We start from the raw sequence: 17,880 nt of genomic DNA, 5'->3' as shown, positions 1-17,880 counted from the left end.
AGATTTCATCATCACTTTCGAGTGAAACCATCTAAAACCATCTTTTGGTATACCAGAGGTATTTCACAAAGAGTCAAATCCACACCCTTCACACATAAACACACACACGCAGCGTATCACTGATCCATCCCAATATGGAAATTATTGCTTAATATCAACGTCACACTATTGCAATTTAACCCTCTGGGCTTCTTCGCCCGAAAATGGGCGACATAGGAAATGAATGGGATATACGAAAAAATAGGAAAACTCAGAGAAACTTTTGGTGGTACAAGCTACAGATCAGCCACTGTGCTGAAAAAAAGTGTACAGCAATGAAGGGGTGACACTCTAAAACATCAAGAGTGCAAATAAGACCATTAAGTGCCATTTTCAATTATCTGAGAATGTTTCATGAGCTGTATGATGTTTTTGACACATTGCAGTATATTATTTTATAGATTATGAAAAAAAAGAAATTCTATTTATCAGCAAATAACTCAGCAATACTAGAGTTTTTCAAAGTGGATACATTCACTGTAAAGTTCAGACTCTAAGCTTTCAAATGACATCAACTTTGTGTTAATCAAGGCAAGATTTTTGAAAAATATGGTAATGAATATTTTCGCAGCTAGGTGGCGCCTGCTGGCGGTACACTCGGTTTTAGAGGGATTACTCAGCACTCGTTAGGAGTTAATAAATGTAATTAGATGCATTAAAAAGCTGAGCTTTAAAATGATATATAATTTGTGTTGTTCCATTCAGTGGTTGCTTAGTAATAAAAAAAAATCTTTCCGAATGGGAATAAATCAAATAAATAAATAAAAAAGCTATAGGCCGCCTATAGGCGGTTATAGGACATGACACAAATTAATACATTTTGAAGCCACTAGATGGCGCTCTTCTCACTTTAAATTTTTTTTTTTTAGGCCTGCACTCTATTTTGATGTGAAATGTTGCATTTATTGAAAAATAAAATAAAATAAAAATATATATATATTAATTCTAATGGAAAAAATTGCTCATAAAAATGATATAATTAATGCAAAGTATCATAAAAAATTCTAAAAATTCTAAATAATAATCAGAAAACATTATAGAACAAAAATATATTTGATTGGTTATCCTGGGAAAAAGTAAAGTAAAATTTTAAGGCTTCGCCCGTTTTCGTGCGGGAGGAAGCTAAGTGTGACTATTTTACGAAGAAGCCCAGAGGGTTAATATCAACGTCACACTATTGCAATTTAAAAATTGCTGAAATTTTTGAAAGGAAGGGTCAGGTTTGTGAGTGTAATGCCTCCGGCAATGACTATTACAATGAAAAAACTATTTCAATGTACAAGTACAGCCATGGACAGAAGACCATGCTGCATTTAAACACAATATTCACTTAGGCCTAATTGGAAATGCAACAAACTGACTCGAGTGTCCTTCTCTGTTACTTTTATATTACTTTGAGAGTCTTTGCCGTCACCGTGGGTGCCTTTTCCAGACATGTTTATACCCTATAGAGATGTAACAGGTTTGACAGTTTTTCAAAATTCAATTTGACATTATTACAAGTCTTGTGCTCGAAGGTTTTGAAACCACAAGGTGCTTGCTATAATTTAATAATTATATTTCTATAATCTACTTTAGTTCAATTGTTTACAAAATCAAGGTAAGAGTAGAGTGGTGAAATTTTTTTAATTATCCCCTAAACAAAACTTCAATGACATCGGACAAAGTTTTATTTATTTAATTCAGTGCCGCGATATGAGAAAACTTGATAACAGGGGTGTGATGCATTTTAATTTGCACATTTTGTATAATGGCTCTTGGATTGTTTTTTCTTTTCTCTGCATCAACTCATTATAATGTTTTTATTGCAATACACAATTTAACAGACTTAAAGAATGACACAGACATATAAATACAGGGATACAAATGGAGACATTTGGATTTTCTATAGTTGTCCATTATGACTGAAGCTATTCCCTCTTTGGTATGCTATAATGTTGCATGTCTGAGCTAAAACTCCTTATCAAACTACATTAATACCAGTTGTGTCTTGTCTGGACCACGATGATGCAAACTTGTTAAATATGTACTTCCAGTGTGCATCCAATAATTACAGAGTGACACATCAAATTATATAGGAGGACTTTAAGATAGGACTGAGGTGAATGTTATTACTCAGGAGTCTGGTTACCTCACTTGAGTTACCTCACTCTTCCTCACCTCGCATTAAAAGCTCTATATTACACATTTTAAATTATTCAAAATATTTATTTTATTGTTTATTATATTTATTTAATTTTAAGGCAACATATGGAGATCTAAATTGAGACAATACAAATATTATTTTCTTTATGTTGTTGTTATTATTATTAATGAGACCAGCTTTACATGTAACCTACTAGTACAGCCAGAATAGATACAATTTAAAATTCAACTGTGAAATTGATGTGATCTTGAGTAGCCTAGTTTATGCAGTAACATTTCTTAACGTCCTCCCACTTTTCTTTTGCTATCAGTAGGCTTTTTCTATCGTATGGCATGTCATTTCCCAGCTATCACTCTGAAGAAACCGAGTAACTTTGTAGATTTATGTCGAATCCTATTGCTTAATTTTTCGTATCCTCGGGACAGAGCGATGATATCGTGTCGCTCAGGTGAAACACTCCAACATGACACTGTTTCCGCAGGCTGAGGCGAAACAAACGCTCAACGCTGGAGAGATGCCGAAGCAATGAGGTCACACGACAGTTTTCACTCTGACGTGTTAACGAGCCGTAAAACCTGTGAGAAGGAGGAGGGGAGTGTCTGTCAAAACCGTTCGGGGCTCGCGGTTAGACCTGCACCGAGGCTATTTATTATTCAGCGTATCGGACGACATCAGAACAAAACACAACACTGACGAGCTCGCGCGCGCAGGGGGATATTCAACTTCTGCTGTTATTTTACTTTATTTACTGAAGCACTATTGTCTATTTAGTGTAGAAACATCCAGCTAAAATGAATCGAATGGGGAGTATGTGCACATTTGATGAAATCAGATGGGATGACAGAATGGTATGTAGGCTACCAATTTATTCACTACTTATTGTCTATAGCTATAGAACATCAAATGTGTTCGTTTGTTTGTGTGTTTTTTTTAAATGTATCTGCATATCTTTGCACAGGTCTGAATAGGCTATCTACACACAGTCTTCTTGTATGAATAAGCACGAGTAAAAATGTAGTAGGCCTAAAATAAAATAAATAAATCTACCAGTAAGTTTTAAGGGAAAATGTTTACACATCTTGTCAAGGTTTTTTTTTTTTTAATCATTTTCTCAACATAGGCTAGGCTACTCGTAAAAGAGACCTTTGATCCCCAGTGAGGCATTTCTTCCTGCTCTGTGTTCCTGATTTGGAAATTTTCTACCACTTATTTAAATGGTTTAGTGCTTCATTCATTAATTTATATCGTCAAAATGAAGTTTGTAAACCAAAATATCTAAGTGCGACTCTTTATTGATTAACAGTATAGTGGCAAACTGCACTAATCCTCCTTTACCTCCACTTGCCCTTCTCTGTGTGCACAACAGATGCTTAATCAGGTTTAATGTCACTTACTTGATATTTGGTTTCACTAATAACCTGTGAGAGGAATTTCTGCCAACATGAAGGATAGTTAAGTCAAATGCCAGCTGTATCTGTGTCTGTTCAATCACCAGTATATAAAGTTCTGTATATAAAGAGTTATGAAGAATTAGCCTAGATGATTATTAACTTGATCTTTCCATCCAGGAGTGTTGCTTGGCAGCCTTGTGCCGTTATTTTTTATGGCCTCTTTTTGTTCCACAGAATATATGTGCCACAGAATATAGGCTATAAAATGGAAAGATCTGTGCTAGAAGCAGGAAGAAAGATAAGGCTCAAGTATTTGCTTGATTGCGGCAGGCTTCCTTCCTTTTTTTCTTTTTTCTTTTTTTTATTGTGATGGCCATTCACTCTGACTTGGCTATTCAAGTCTGATTTAAAGCACCGTATTGTAGCTATGTTTTTCAGCAGCTACAGTTTTTGCATGTATTCCGTTTGCAAATATGAAAACAGAACATCATGCACTGCTTTCTCAACTCGTCAAGCATTACAAGGTCAAAGACCATTTGAGATGCATTCTTTATAGAGTCACATGCTTAAAGACTCTCTTCTGAAAGGACTTTTAATGATTTCATGTAGTTCTCCAGTAGATTAGGGTGACAACTTTTTTTACATTTTTAAAGTTGCTTTAATTTTCACTTTTATTCTTTATCTTATGTTAAAAATGATTTGGAAAACAAAAGGCAAACAAATCAAAATAATTTTTTTCACTTTTTCATATGGAGTGAAAACCAACAAAAGCTCTATTGTTTTTGCAAGTTTAGCCGGATGACCTTGTAAGGCCTTGGTTATGTAACATGTTTCCCTTTTTTTAAAAAAAACCTTAATTCAACCTGCTGTGTCTGTATATTTACTTTCTCTCTCATTTACCGCTCCCTCAATAAATGCCTCGTTCACATTTGGCATAGGTTTAGGAGTCAAACAACAAATATTTAACTTCTAACCTGTATTTACTCACTCTTTATGTGACTTCTGTGAAAGGACAAATTATGCCTCTCTCATCAAGTTCGCATTATGAAGCAGGTTGCATGATAGTCATTAGGGTGATATACAGTACAGTAGCAACAAATATGTACTTTGCACACATGTGAAAAGTTGGCTTGCTATGTTGCCTTGAGGTGACAAAGTTCCACAGAACATTGTCGTTAAATTATTTTGTCTTTTGTTTTGTCTTGTCAACACTGGAAGGACTTGAGCAATAATGAATATTAAGGTTTGTCGTTAAGTCATTTGTTTATTACTAATGTAAACTTATTTATTGATTATCAGAGTTAATGTGCAATGGCACTAAAAGGATAGAAAACAAATATCTCATTTTATTGAATATTGATATAACAAAATAAAACTTAATATAACAACATAAAGAAGATCCCAGGACTTTTGTGATATGGCAACTTGTGCAAATATTTTTGATATATAGCAACACATTTTGAACAACATTTAAGTACACACTTCCATTTTAAACCAGCAATTTTGTTTTCTAATTTATTCATAACCTTACTTCAAAGTACTTTCATAAACTTAAATATTGGATTAGAACTGTATCCCAGTTTTTCCTGTTCTAACAATTGAGATTTATGATGTCATTATTAATGATTCAGTTTACTCAGATTCAGTGTTTGTGTAAAGTCACCATTGTCTATATACAGTCTCAGGTTTCAGCAGCTATTCAGATTTCTCGCGTGACCTTTACATCTTACCGGGGAAAAACGCTTGTGTGATTAGCCAAGTCTTTTGTCTGTCTCTTTGAGGGGTCCAGAAGCCTAGGTATCCAATAACACATTCCACTCACGGCTCTCTAACAATCTCTCGATTTTCCCTCTCTTCATCACCCATCCCTTTCTCTTTGTCCTGTGTGTCTCTCTCCCCTTTGTACCTCACACCTGTGTTCAGGTTTCACTCTGACCTGGTTTGATTTTCAGTGAACAAACGCCATTGCACTCTCTCTCCATCTGTTATTAATCGTCTGTTTGCTTTCCTAATACCTGGGTGCCACCACCTCTCTGTTTTTCTCGATTTCTTTGGTACACAAAATGTGCAAATCTCACAGAGCTGTTATATAATCTCTGAATAATGATCATTCCTGTGTGACAGTGTTTGTTCAGCCAGAGGCGTTGTGTGTGTATTTGTGTCCATTTAAATGAGCTATGTTCTGCTATAGAAGAGTTGTTGTACAGGTATGTTGCGCTATGTTGTAGGCTAATGAATAGCCTGTTGTTCTGATGCCTCGAGCAGAATCCTCACAAACTCCTTTGCACGTAGATTTTTTTAATCCTCTCCCATTACAGGCGTGATAATTTTGTGCCGGTTGCGTGTCATCTTGCAGGTGTGTGTGTGTTGAGTGTCTTTGTTGCTTTCTTGGGTTGAGGTGTGGTGTTGAACTTGGCTGTCTCGACTCTAAATGCTGCTTTGCCTTTTATGGAAACACCCAATTCGCACACAGTTGCGGTGCGTTCCTGCGATAGTAGCCTACCTCAGGTAAATATTAATGCAGAATTCATTATTATGAGTTTGTGGATTTTTTTGTCATTGTTTTGTCGATACTGACTATTCGGTTGCCTTCCGTCTTTTCTGCCGATCAATCCTGGTAGTGTAATTGTTGTTTTGTTTTGTTTATGGGATTATGATAAATGTGTTGTTTTGGCCAGGTGGGTCGAGGTGTGGCTGTGTTTTGTCTAGTGATTTAGTAAGCATTACAATAATAGTAGTAAAAATAGATCTTTTTTTTTTTTTTTTACTTGGACAGCCTGCCTTCGCAAACTTGCATCACTAGACTAATTCTGAAATCCCTCTTGATGACATGTAATACAACAGTGTGTAACTTCCAGCCTTACATGGAATGTTTTTGACCATAAGGTCCTTTGTAATCGACCAAAATTTCAACTGCTGAGTGTGTTGTTGTGGTTTGTTGAACTGCATAGCATCATGCTATTGTTAGTTTGTTGTCTGAGGTCTTTTTCACATACAGGATACAATACTCTATATCATCATACTGTGATAAAACATGTATGTCGCCATATGATACATACAGTAACAGTACATATAGTATTGTATATTATATATAAAGAATATATAATTATTTTACTATCAGTGTTTATCTTTTTACTGTTGCTGTTTCTGTGAACTGGAAGCTTTTTCTGCCACCAAGACTATTTTTTCTCTCCTGATCTTGACATAACAAAATATGTTTTCTCATGATCCCGCCTCAAGAGAAAAAAAGTTGGTCAGCCGCAACTATTTGATCTGCATCTGTCAAACATAATTTTGTAACCACACATGTCCTGTTCCCTTGAGTTGGTTGCCATAAAATAGACCACATGTTCAGAGTCATTATATTGTTTGATAAAAACTTGTTTGGAAAAGTTGTACTGATTTGGAAGTAAAATAACTGTATCAGCTTGAGTCAGTTCCTGATCAAAGTAAAAAAAAAGAATTTTCTCTTTTATAATGCAATTTGTATCTCATTTTCTGTCACGTTATTGCCTATCACTATCATCCCTGTACATTTTGTACTATATAGACCTTATGTAGCCCCGCCCCTTTTCAGCGCTGCGCTCGTTGTCTTTTGACTTCCGGTCTGTATTTTCGCAGCGATTTTGCGTTTATTAATGAACGGCTCGTTTTAAAATCTTCCCGGTTGACTGACATTTGTTAAGTCATCTGCTTTAAACATTACAGTCCTCATGATAACTTTCGTTAACTTTACATTAAGTAAACCCACTTCAAAAGCTAATTACTCCTGGACAGCAGCGCCATGGAAATATACAGAGCGACCGCAAAAACGGAAGTTCAAAGACAATATTCTAAAGATGGCGGCGCCCTCGTTTCTCTGGTGCATAAGGTCTATAGTGCACTCACTGCAGTTTCTCTATGATGTCAACTGCACTGTAACAGTCATCTCCTATTATACCACATTCACTCATGTCTCCTCCTATTTTCATATTCCTTGTCATTTACAGTCAACCGTTCTATTGCCTTCTATATTACTTAAATAACAACTGCCCTAATGACCGTAAATATGAATCACGTCTAATCTAATAGAGTGTGACTGGAATGTGTCTTGTGTGAATGTGTAATGTCCTGCTTCACCTTTGTTTAGACTTTTTAGCCACTTGATCTTCAGCCCAGTTATGACCATGGACAATTTCACAGTCAGTTCAGGCCTGTTTCATTCATATTTGATAAATATGTCACAGTTTGTGCATGCTGTCTGCCACACACTCTCTTTCAGGACATTTCGTCCCTCCATGACTCACTCACACTACTTTTAGAGTCAGCAGACTTTTCCAGATTCATGCATGGACACACACACACGCATAGTGTGGACATGGCCTTATCCATCCATCTGTGGTTGGTTTAATTTTTCCACTCGTTTTGTTTTATGTATTTGGTCAGATTATGTTCCTGAATACCATATACAGTTATTATAACAGGCTACCTTCAATATCTCTTAATTTGGTTAAGTGAATGTTATCGTATGTTGTGTCCGAGTGTTTCCTCTGATCTGTTTGTGTTGTTGCCAAAGCTTTATAGTCTCTGCTTTGCCTCTTCCTGTGTCAGACATGGTTTATGTTGTCGATGGGTGTCTGGGTTGTCATGGAGATATTCCGTTCTCCGCTGGAATGCATTGTTCCGTTTAGATTTGTGGCATCCCGCCTCCATTTTTGTGACGATTTAAATTTACATTCAAATACAAAGTTTTGGCAAAGCCTGCAAGGCTCAAGAATTTTCCAGAAGCTGGGGAATGAATCAAATCAGATTTTGTATATATCCTAGAGACTGGATTGTAAATGCCTTTCGCTTTCGCTTTTTTTCTTTCACATTGAGTAACCGCAGACCTTCATGCCAAACTCTAATGGTGCCATTGGCCTCCAGTCAGTCTCTCTCTCTCGGAGGGCATTACTCAGTTTCTCCTCCCCACATGTTCCCCTCATCCGTACAGCTCCCACCCTTTCGCTCTCTATAACGGTCTCTTTGTTGCATCCCTCACTCACATTTGTGCTTCTCTTCATGTCATTATTCAGAACGGGCACAGAAGGCTCAGACTGACTCTCCACGAGCAGGAGCAGAACCAGCAGCAGCAGCAGCAGCAGCAGAAGCCCACCACAGACAAGGTAAAGGTTTCTTTCTGTTTCACATGTAGTAAATATATGAGCGGTAGATGATCTGGTAGTGACATTTGCAGATGTCAAGTTTTTATTTTAACATTTACGTAAGATATTTGACTGAGTGAACTGTTCTGTTTCTGATTCTGGGAAGGTTTTATAAGAATGAATAAGTGCCTGTTTGAAACCCTTTCTGCATTGAATCTCTGATATTTATGCTTTAGCTGAAGTTATACCAGAATGTTCCACTATAATACCAGGACAGTAGTTAATATTATTACTTTAGTATTAGTCCAGCTAAAACTAACTTTAGCTGGACAATGACATTATTATTGAGCTGCTGTAAAGCCAAAACAATCTCAGTTACTTTAATTTCCTATTATCACTGTAAAGCTGCTTTGAAACAATCTATATAGTTAAAACCGCTATATAAATGAAGGTGACTTGACTATTATTGAGCCTGACTTAATTTGCTGTCCAATATTTATGCTTATGTTTTTACATATTTATGTAAATTTAGATTTAGATCACATCAGATACAGTTAGCATGTTTTGATGTTTTCTAATTGTGTATTGTATGCTTATGATTAATTATTTCTGCTGTTGTTTATGGCCTGATTATTTCTGGTTATGCTGTGATAGTGATTCTGTGGAATCAGTTCCGATTAACTTCAGTGGAATTACACGCCCCCAATCCCGTATCTCCCCCCCTTGCCCCCACACCCCCACACACGCACATTCTCTTTGGTCCGTTTCTCTTTCCCTGTCTATCTGCCAAAGCTCTATAAACACAAGGAACATGTGGCTGTGTTCCAGGGGACGTTCTTGTAGGACCAGAGGCTCATTGTTTCAGATTCCATTGCATAACTTTCCATGTTCTTTTTCCCACATCTGCGTCCATTCTTGCTCTTTAGGGGTTTCCTGCTACCCTTTGTGTGTCAGAGTTATTTATATTTCGCATTTAGAAAGGGGTTTTCTGCAAAAGGTCCCTTGTTTTCTGCAAAGACATCCAAATGTAAAGTTTTGATTCTGAAAAAGTTAGACAGCATTTAACTGAATGACAATGTCAATTCTAGACAATTAAGACTTTCTATTTAGTGTCGCAAGACATAAAAGAGCAGTTAATAGACATACTATGCATATACTATTGGCATTTAATATGTATTTTTCATGTCATTCCAGCCAATTGGCAGAGCTTTTGCCTTGGTACAACCAACCTATGAGAGGCAGCCTCTGAAGACTGATCTTATCAAGCCGTCTGAGGACCAGGGTGAGGTCATCAAGGTGGGTGTGTCTTTAAATTTGAATTATGGATCATGTACATTTGGAAGTTTGACCTGTAATGTAAAATTATAATTGAATTTGTAGTTCTGCCAAAACTAGATGAGGCAGGATTAGACTAAAATTTAATTTAAGGCACTTGTTGAAATCAGTGATGTCAATGCTTATGTTCTTATGTTTTCTAAAGTCTTTGGGTTTACTTGTCAGGTATACCTTGAAGACCGCAAAGAAGCACAAGTCAGACACCAACAGAGTCTAAAGATGCTTTCAGAGGAAGTTTCACAAATACAGGAGGTGAGAGCAAAAATCCTCAGTATCATTTCACACTTTTCTATGTTTGGCTGTCTTCAGAACATGTGTTTTAACAGTGCTGTACTGTGTGCAGGTGAGATATTGTCTAAAGAACCTCAGAGAGCAGATGGCAGCTAAAAGTCACAGAACAGAACACAAGGTGAGACAAGAAATCACATCAATCTGCAGATATACATATTCTTCGAAGCTAGATTAACAATAAAATGTTAACTAACCCTCATTTTCTCACCCTCAGCTGTTGTTCTCTGGTACTGGTCCCAGAAAAGTTAATGGCACTCATTCAGTACTTACACAGACCCTGAACGGCTTAGAGAGACAGGTGAGAGTTTTATGTGCCCTGCTGCTTTGCGCACACACACACACACACAAACACAGGTTATGAAGTTGATATTATATATGTAATTGTGCATGCATATTTCCACCATTTTTATATTTAAATTATCATTCAATCATAAAAAACAAAACACTTAAGCAATCTTCAGCAAATATCTAAATGAATATCCATTTTTCATACAGAACATTGTTCTATTGTGATGCCTAGGCTACGTTTACACGTGGCCGGCTGTTTTCATAAACGGACATTTCACCGTCTCTGTTTTCAAAAATAACATCGTGCACACCTGTCAGTTTTCAGAAAAGTGTTCGTTTACACGAACCTGTGTATATATGCCGTCAAGAGCATGCCAAACCTGTAGGTGGCAGTGTAACGAGAAGCTCAAGCCCACGTTAGCAGAGGTTAGAGAAGTTGTTGCAAAATTGCTGACCTCCGAGCACTCATTCGTTTCTGCTCCTCGACATAATAGAGCAGCTGTATTTGCAAATGCAAACAGACGAAAAATGAATGCGACTGCTACTCTGAATGCATCCATGATCACCATAGCCAAATGAAAATGTAAACATAGGTTGCACTTTTGATGCAGGTGCAAGTTCTGTCGCATACTGTGCCTAAAATTCAATTTTTCTCAGTTTACAATCAAACGTGCAAACGAAGTTTTCCAAAATCTCCACTCTTGTTTCTTGTTTATTTATTTATATAGCACTGTTAAGACACAACCGAGGTTGAACCAAAGTGCTTTACATACAGATTCTATTAAAGGATAAAAATAAGGACACACATAGACCAATAAATACCACTCTGGCCGGAGTTTTTAGAAAGAATAGTTTTCAGAGGCGAATTCTCCGTTTGCGTGTAAACGAAGAGCACAAACGAAGGGAAATGTCTCCGGTTTTCAAAATAACCATGTACGTGTAAACGGGGCCCTAAATTCACTTTTAGAATTAAATACAACTGATTTTAGCTTTTAGTGTTTTATTTTTAATTAATTTCGACAAAATAGAATCAAAATGAATCATCTGCCATTTATTGGTTATCATACTTTGTCTTTAATTTTCAGGTTATCGATATCGCTAAGAATGTTATCTGTGCATCCCTCATTTTTTTTATTCCCTGGCCTAAACCCAAACCTAACCCTCATATAAACCTGCTGACATTATTAGATTTAAAGCAAAACATGATTTATGAACCAACTCAGATGCAAATACTCTTCGTCTGTTTGTAATGAGCAGCGTGCTTCAGAGCAGTCATGTTATATAATGTGCTATGAGTAAAATCTGTATCCTTTGGGTGATAATAGTTTTTTTTTCATTTAGGTAATTGCTTATTCACACCTTCATTAACAAATCTCCGCAATCTGTTAGTACAAAGCACATCAACAAACCTGCAGTGGTAAACACCGTTAGTGTTTGTGTTATCCAGGAGCTAGTGAAGAATTAATCACCAAGGAAACCACGCAAAAACGCACAGCTCGGGAAACATGTTAAGCCACCTGCAATAATTATCTTTGGTTCTCCCTAATCGCTGGTATTTGTTCAACAGGTTTTAAAGTTTCTCACATTCTTCACATTCTTGTCTTTTGTTGCTTGATGAAACTAAATGTGGCGGCAGCAGATTCTTTTTAGTAATGAATAGTGCGGATTAGCCTCCCAGTGGGATGTGTGTGTCTGGGTAGTTAGAGCAGGAATATGGGTGGAAAAGCTGAGCTATGACAGCATACGTCAGTGTTTTACTTTTTGAACACACCCTGTTGACGCACGTACAGGGAAGATCCCTCCCTCTTTCTCTCAAACTTACATTGTCCTCTCGCACACAAGCATGTCTATAAATACTGCTGGGAGAGATGTGGGCGTGTTTCAATGGAAATATTTTTTGAGGACATTTTGTTTGTGTGACTGTGTGATTTGGTTTATAATTAAGCACCGTTTGCTACTATTTTTTTTTTTATTGCTTAAACCACTATGTTGCGCCACTAATGCAAGACAAATGTAACAAGTACATGAACACACATACAAACAAACTCGACTGTCACCAAACAAATTCCAGATTGTTTTCATTAACATTTTGCTGCTATATTCTGTCTCTCCAGGATAGTGTGGATGAGCAGGAAAAAGAGAAGATGAGGGAGGCCAGTAAGCGTCTGTATGCTCAACTCCAAGACTCAGAGAAAAAACACCAGGAGGATAGAGAACAACTGCTGGTTAGTCACTTCCACTTTTTAGCATTTGTTTCTTTCATTGTGTACAAGGATTCTAATGTTATTAATCATATATAGAGCATTCAAAGGTACTTTTGTTAGACTGTCCTCAGAGAAGGTGAGAGTTCAGTTGTACTAATACTGTGCCAGACATTCCTTCTGGTCAACTGGATCAGATCCAGGTTGGGAAAGAACAGGGGTGAGATCGCACATTCTTTCATGATGATGTTCTGTTTCGTAATCGGCTACTACTTGCATCTTAAGGATTTCAGTGTTAAGATACAAATAGCTGATGTCAGAATTATACTTTAAAAAATTTAACAGATTGAAACTTTTATACATTTTCAACTTCCTGAAACTCCCTCTGTCGACAAAAGAGGTTGTTTTGATAATGAATCATCTGCCAAATTAAATACATGTAACAAATAATGTACAATCAGCCATTTATTATTGCAAAATATACCCTTATAGAGTGATCAGGACCCTGACACAAAGCATCATCCTGAATGGACTGGGAATGGGAATTTTACTTTTTCTTTTTTCTTTTCAGTAATCTTATTAATGATGACTGCTTACTTATAATCCAAGTCGCTTTTATCAAAAACTTATTGGCCTGTAAAAATATCGAATTTTTAGGCAGTATTTGGCAGAATTAGGAGATTTTTTTTCTAACATACATTAACACATCATTAATAGTAAATATAAGTAAATATACAGCATATACATTTATATATATTATAATAAATGTACTATTTTAGTGATATTATATTCTCTAACACATCATTAATAGTAAAGATAAGTAAATATACAGCATATACATATTTATTATAATAAATGAAGTTTTATGTAACAAAGTTCGGGAGGAGCATGTTCAGGGTAATCATCCAATCAGCACAAGAAGAAGCCAGTATAAATAAAGCCTTCCCTTACCTCCTGTCTCATGACAAATTTTTCAGCATCCCGCCACCACCCCATTACCTCACACTAGGCTGGGTCTGCTCATAGATACCTATGATTTATACATTCATGGGGGGAGTACTCTGGGTTCGGAGCCCTCCCCCCGGACAGCAAGCCAAATACGCATTATAATATTACATCAGATTTCATTAACATGTGAACTCGTGAAATGTACTATTTTAGTGATATTATATTATCTAGAGTTAGCTATGGCTTATTGGATTGGACATTGGATAACTTTTCTGAGGTAAATGTAATATCAGGTGACAAATTGTTTACAAGCTGTTTTATTGAAGGCTTCCCAATAAGAAGTGTGAGATTGTCAGGGCCAACGATTAAATATACAGTTTACGGCTCATTTCTCCACAGAATCCTATGATTAACCAATCAGATTTGAGTATTCCAGAAAGCTGTGTAATAGTTAAACATAAACGTGTCTTTTGTGCTTTGTGATTTAACTCTTCTTTTTTGTCTGTGTCCATGTTCTTGTAGGCGGAGGCGCGTCAGTATAAGCAGCAGTTATCTGAGCAGAGTGAGTATCTGAAGAAGGTTCAGCACAGCAAGGAGCAGCAGGATCAGCAGATCGAAGACCTTCAACGTCTCATGGGCGGCATGGAGCAGGAGAGCTCCTCCCTCAGAGAGCAGCTCATGACCAAAGAAGCTGAAGTCCTGCAGCTGCATGAAGTGAGGGAGGAGGGCCATGCAGGGAGGGAGAGGTGAGGGTCATGACATATCTTACTGATTCTGTCACGTACATTTTAAACATCAATTGGCCGTTGCTCTAAACAGCCGCCTTATCATGTAACAGGTTAGAAGAGCTGGAAAGGGAAAATGCGATTTTGAAAGAGAAGATTCATCACTTGGATGACATGCTCAAGAGTCAACAGAGAAAACTACGGCAAATGATTGAACAGGTGCATTGTACAAACACACACTCTAATACAAACATTTGACATGTTAGGTTCACTTTCTAACACCAGCTTTCCATCGTTGTGCCGTTTAGCTTCAGAACTCGCGCATGGTGATTCAGGAGAGAGACAGAGTGATCAGAGAGCTGGAGGAGAAGGTGGCCATGCTGGAGGCAGAGGTCAGTTTACAGGATATAAACACACATCTAGGTGGGATTCACAATAACCAACGATTTTGGTTCTGGTTCCAATTCCTGATTCTGGTTCCTTAAAGGGAAAGTTCACCCCAAAATTAACATGTTGTCATCATTTACTCACCCTCATGTTGTTCCAAAGCTGTATGATTTACTTTATTCTGTTGAACATGACACAAGATATTTAAAAAATGTTGGTAACCAGACATTTGACGGTGGCCATTGACTTCCATAGCATTTTTTTTGTTCCTACTATGGAAGTCAATGGCTACCATCAACTGTTTGATTACCAACATTCTTCAAAATATCTTCTCTTGTGTTCAACAGAAGATAGAAGGTCATACAAGTTTGGAACAACATGAATAAGTGACGACAAAATTTTTGGGTGAACTATCCCTTTAATTGTTCCATAAATAGTTTTTTTACTGTAGTATTTTTCTTTTAACAATAATAAATGCATTTAACCAATTCTTTCAAAAGGTATGTTTACAATGACTTTTTGTGACTTTTCACAGAGTCCAATCCATTAATTGGCTTTAACAACAATTTGCAATTTCACAAATAATTACTAAGAAACATAAGTAACACACTGAAGTAAACACTGTAATAGTATTTTCTTGTAACACGTACTCCAGTAATGTATATATGTATATAAGTGCATATATTAAATACAAATATTAAACGAACAAAAATGTGAACATAAAATACTACTGACATAAATGCATAAATGAGCATAAAATACTACTGACAAAATGCATAATGTGTCATATGAACAGTATGAACAGCTCTTTAGATTCAGGAATTGGATTTTGATTACCTAAAAAGAATTAATAAGAGTCATTCAGTTCCGATATTTTAAAAACACAGAACTGGTTTTGAAAAAGAATCTCTTGGGTTTTTTTTTTTCAACCATGGTTATAATTCTCTTCTCTATCATCTGATCATAATTTCATGAATTACTGCTGAAAATGCACCCAAGGTTTTTTTTTTTTTTTTTATAAATAAAATAACATTTCTATCACAATATACAAAAAGAAATCAGTTAATTCACCCTTTTATCTGTGATCTCATGAGTCTTTCCTGAAGTCTGACCTTTGTGAATGTGCTTTGCTCACAGAACAAACAAATGCACGATCAGATGGATTACTATATGGGGAGTCAAAGGTCAAATTCATACCTGCCATCAGACGCCAATGCGCAGATTGTCTACAGGTAAGAAATGCAAATTATCCCGATAGCTACACGCAAATTATTTTATGCAAATGGTCACATATGCTTGATAACAGACATATAAGCACACACATTCAAAGTTTCTTCACGTCTCCTCCACAGCAAGCCTCTGAGACCTTCCACCCAGACCAACAAGAGTCTGCCCTTCATCAAAGTCATTGAAATTAAATCATGAACAATACCACAGCAACATCACAGCACTGCTGTGACAACCGCACAATCCTCCAGTATCAGTGCTGGAGAATACTAGCAGCACAAATGACCACAGACCTTCACTAAAGGACACACACACCATTGCTTTAATGTCTAAAGGCCTTTTCTCCAAGTATACTTCTAATATTGCAGAAGTCTGTTACTGTTACTGCTACAATTATTTACTATGAATAATCAATGTAGGTTTGACACGACAGGGACTGTTAAAGTGAACATATCCATTTTTATGAAGAAAAGTGAAGAAAACAAAAATAAAGAACTCATTTTCATTTTTGTAAGACGTGTGAAGGGCTTCTAGATGGATATTCTAGATTGGTATTTATTTGAGGCTGGCCCTCTGAAGATCATGATGTCTTTAACCCAATATTAATGGACAGACTGGTTTTGTTGCTAAACACCCTCATTGAGGTCTCTTTATCTCTCGTAATCTCCCTCGGTATTAGCTCGGCTAAACGCTTCTGGAATTAAGGGGTCTTTTTCTGAGTTAGACAAATTATAGAGAAGATAACAGAAGGGAAAACAGGAATATGAAGTAAAGAAGGATGAAGGATTTTTGTATCTTCATTGTATCTATTTATATCTAAATTAAGGCTGGAAAATGCGTTCTGTGGCATTGGCTAGGGAAAGCGATCAGGACCAGCAGTGTTCCTTGTTTATCTCGAATAACACTGATAACTGACGGTGCTGAAAGAACTGAAGGGGAGACAGTGAGTTATGACATGCTTATCTTAAAACAAAAACTGCAACAAATATTTATTCTTAATCTACACGCTTTTCTCAACCAAAGAGACACAGCAGGGAGAATCCAATGACTCGCCTTCTATGAAAAACAAAGATGCCTTGTGAGTGTTTCATAAGATTGAAAGAATGTAACACTTGTCCTTTACTGAGCCAGTTCAGGCCAGTAGGACACAGTGTGACCCCCTGTTATTCAGTCAAGCCAACCACTGCAGTTGCTCAGTTAGCCATTTCCAACATTCAGTAAACTGATTTTATAGCACCTAGTTAGAAAACTGATGTGATTGGCCAGAGCACCTGCCCAACACAAAGTAGTTCCATGTGAACAGGTAATAATATCACAACATGGATTATTTATACTTCATTAATTTAATTCTGGACAAGGGTGTGTTCAAATATGCATTCCGTTACCATGTTTATCCACCTTCACATTTGTAGATAGTTTTGTGTATATTTTCTCTTTGTATGAACTTTAACCTTGATGTGAATTCCTTAGAAAGGCTTCAGATAAGCATGTAACATCTTTTATTTTTTGTAATAATAATATTTTTGTAGTAAAAACGAGTGGTTTGAATTTTAATTGTATTGAATTGTATTTAAATAAACTAGTTTCATGAATGTTGTTGTCTTGCCTTTTTTTGTGTCAAAAAGGGAATGTGGTTAATGGTTATATGGTTGGTTGGTTTTATGGCACCTTCACACCTATCAAATTTTATGATATAGAGAGGTACCGTGGAATCTGACCACAGTCACAAACACTCCAGTGTGTTTATTTTATATGGAAATACATGCGAGTCTCACAAAT

At 36.6% G+C, this 17,880-nt stretch overlaps 1 protein-coding gene across 1 annotated transcript; it reads left to right on the top strand.

The window, feature by feature from the left end:
• The first annotated feature begins 2,662 nt into the window (after window positions 1-2,662).
• Window positions 2,663-17,693, top strand: tuft1a (tuftelin 1a). The gene is made up of 12 exons (XM_084386136.1): window positions 2,663-3,033; window positions 8,631-8,720; window positions 9,894-9,995; window positions 10,200-10,286; window positions 10,378-10,443; window positions 10,540-10,623; window positions 12,728-12,838; window positions 14,285-14,508; window positions 14,601-14,706; window positions 14,796-14,879; window positions 16,012-16,106; window positions 16,227-17,693. Exons 1-12 carry the CDS (start codon window positions 2,977-2,979, stop codon window positions 16,297-16,299), a joined length of 1,179 nt encoding a protein of 392 aa, XP_084242262.1. The 5' UTR covers window positions 2,663-2,976; the 3' UTR covers window positions 16,300-17,693.
• The last annotated feature ends 187 nt before the right edge of the window (window positions 17,694-17,880 follow it).

The sequence above is a fragment of the Rutilus rutilus genome, assembly GCF_951802725.1.
Source record: "Rutilus rutilus genome assembly, chromosome: 17".
NCBI lineage: Eukaryota > Metazoa > Chordata > Actinopteri > Cypriniformes > Leuciscidae > Rutilus > Rutilus rutilus.
The sequence above is the reverse complement of the archived record's forward strand: the minus strand, read 5'-3'. Positions and strand labels throughout refer to the sequence as shown.

Excerpts from the sequence above, each read along its gene's own strand:
- tuft1a (XM_084386136.1), top strand. The coding sequence starts at position 2,977 with ATGAATCGAATGGGGAGTATGTGCACATTTGATGAAATCAGATGGGAT. Across the intron at positions 3,034-8,630 it reads TCAGATGGGATGACAGAATG|AACGGGCACAGAAGGCTCAG; the intron begins GTATGTAGGCTA and ends GTCATTATTCAG. Across the intron at positions 8,721-9,893 it reads AGAAGCCCACCACAGACAAG|CCAATTGGCAGAGCTTTTGC; the intron begins GTAAAGGTTTCT and ends ATGTCATTCCAG.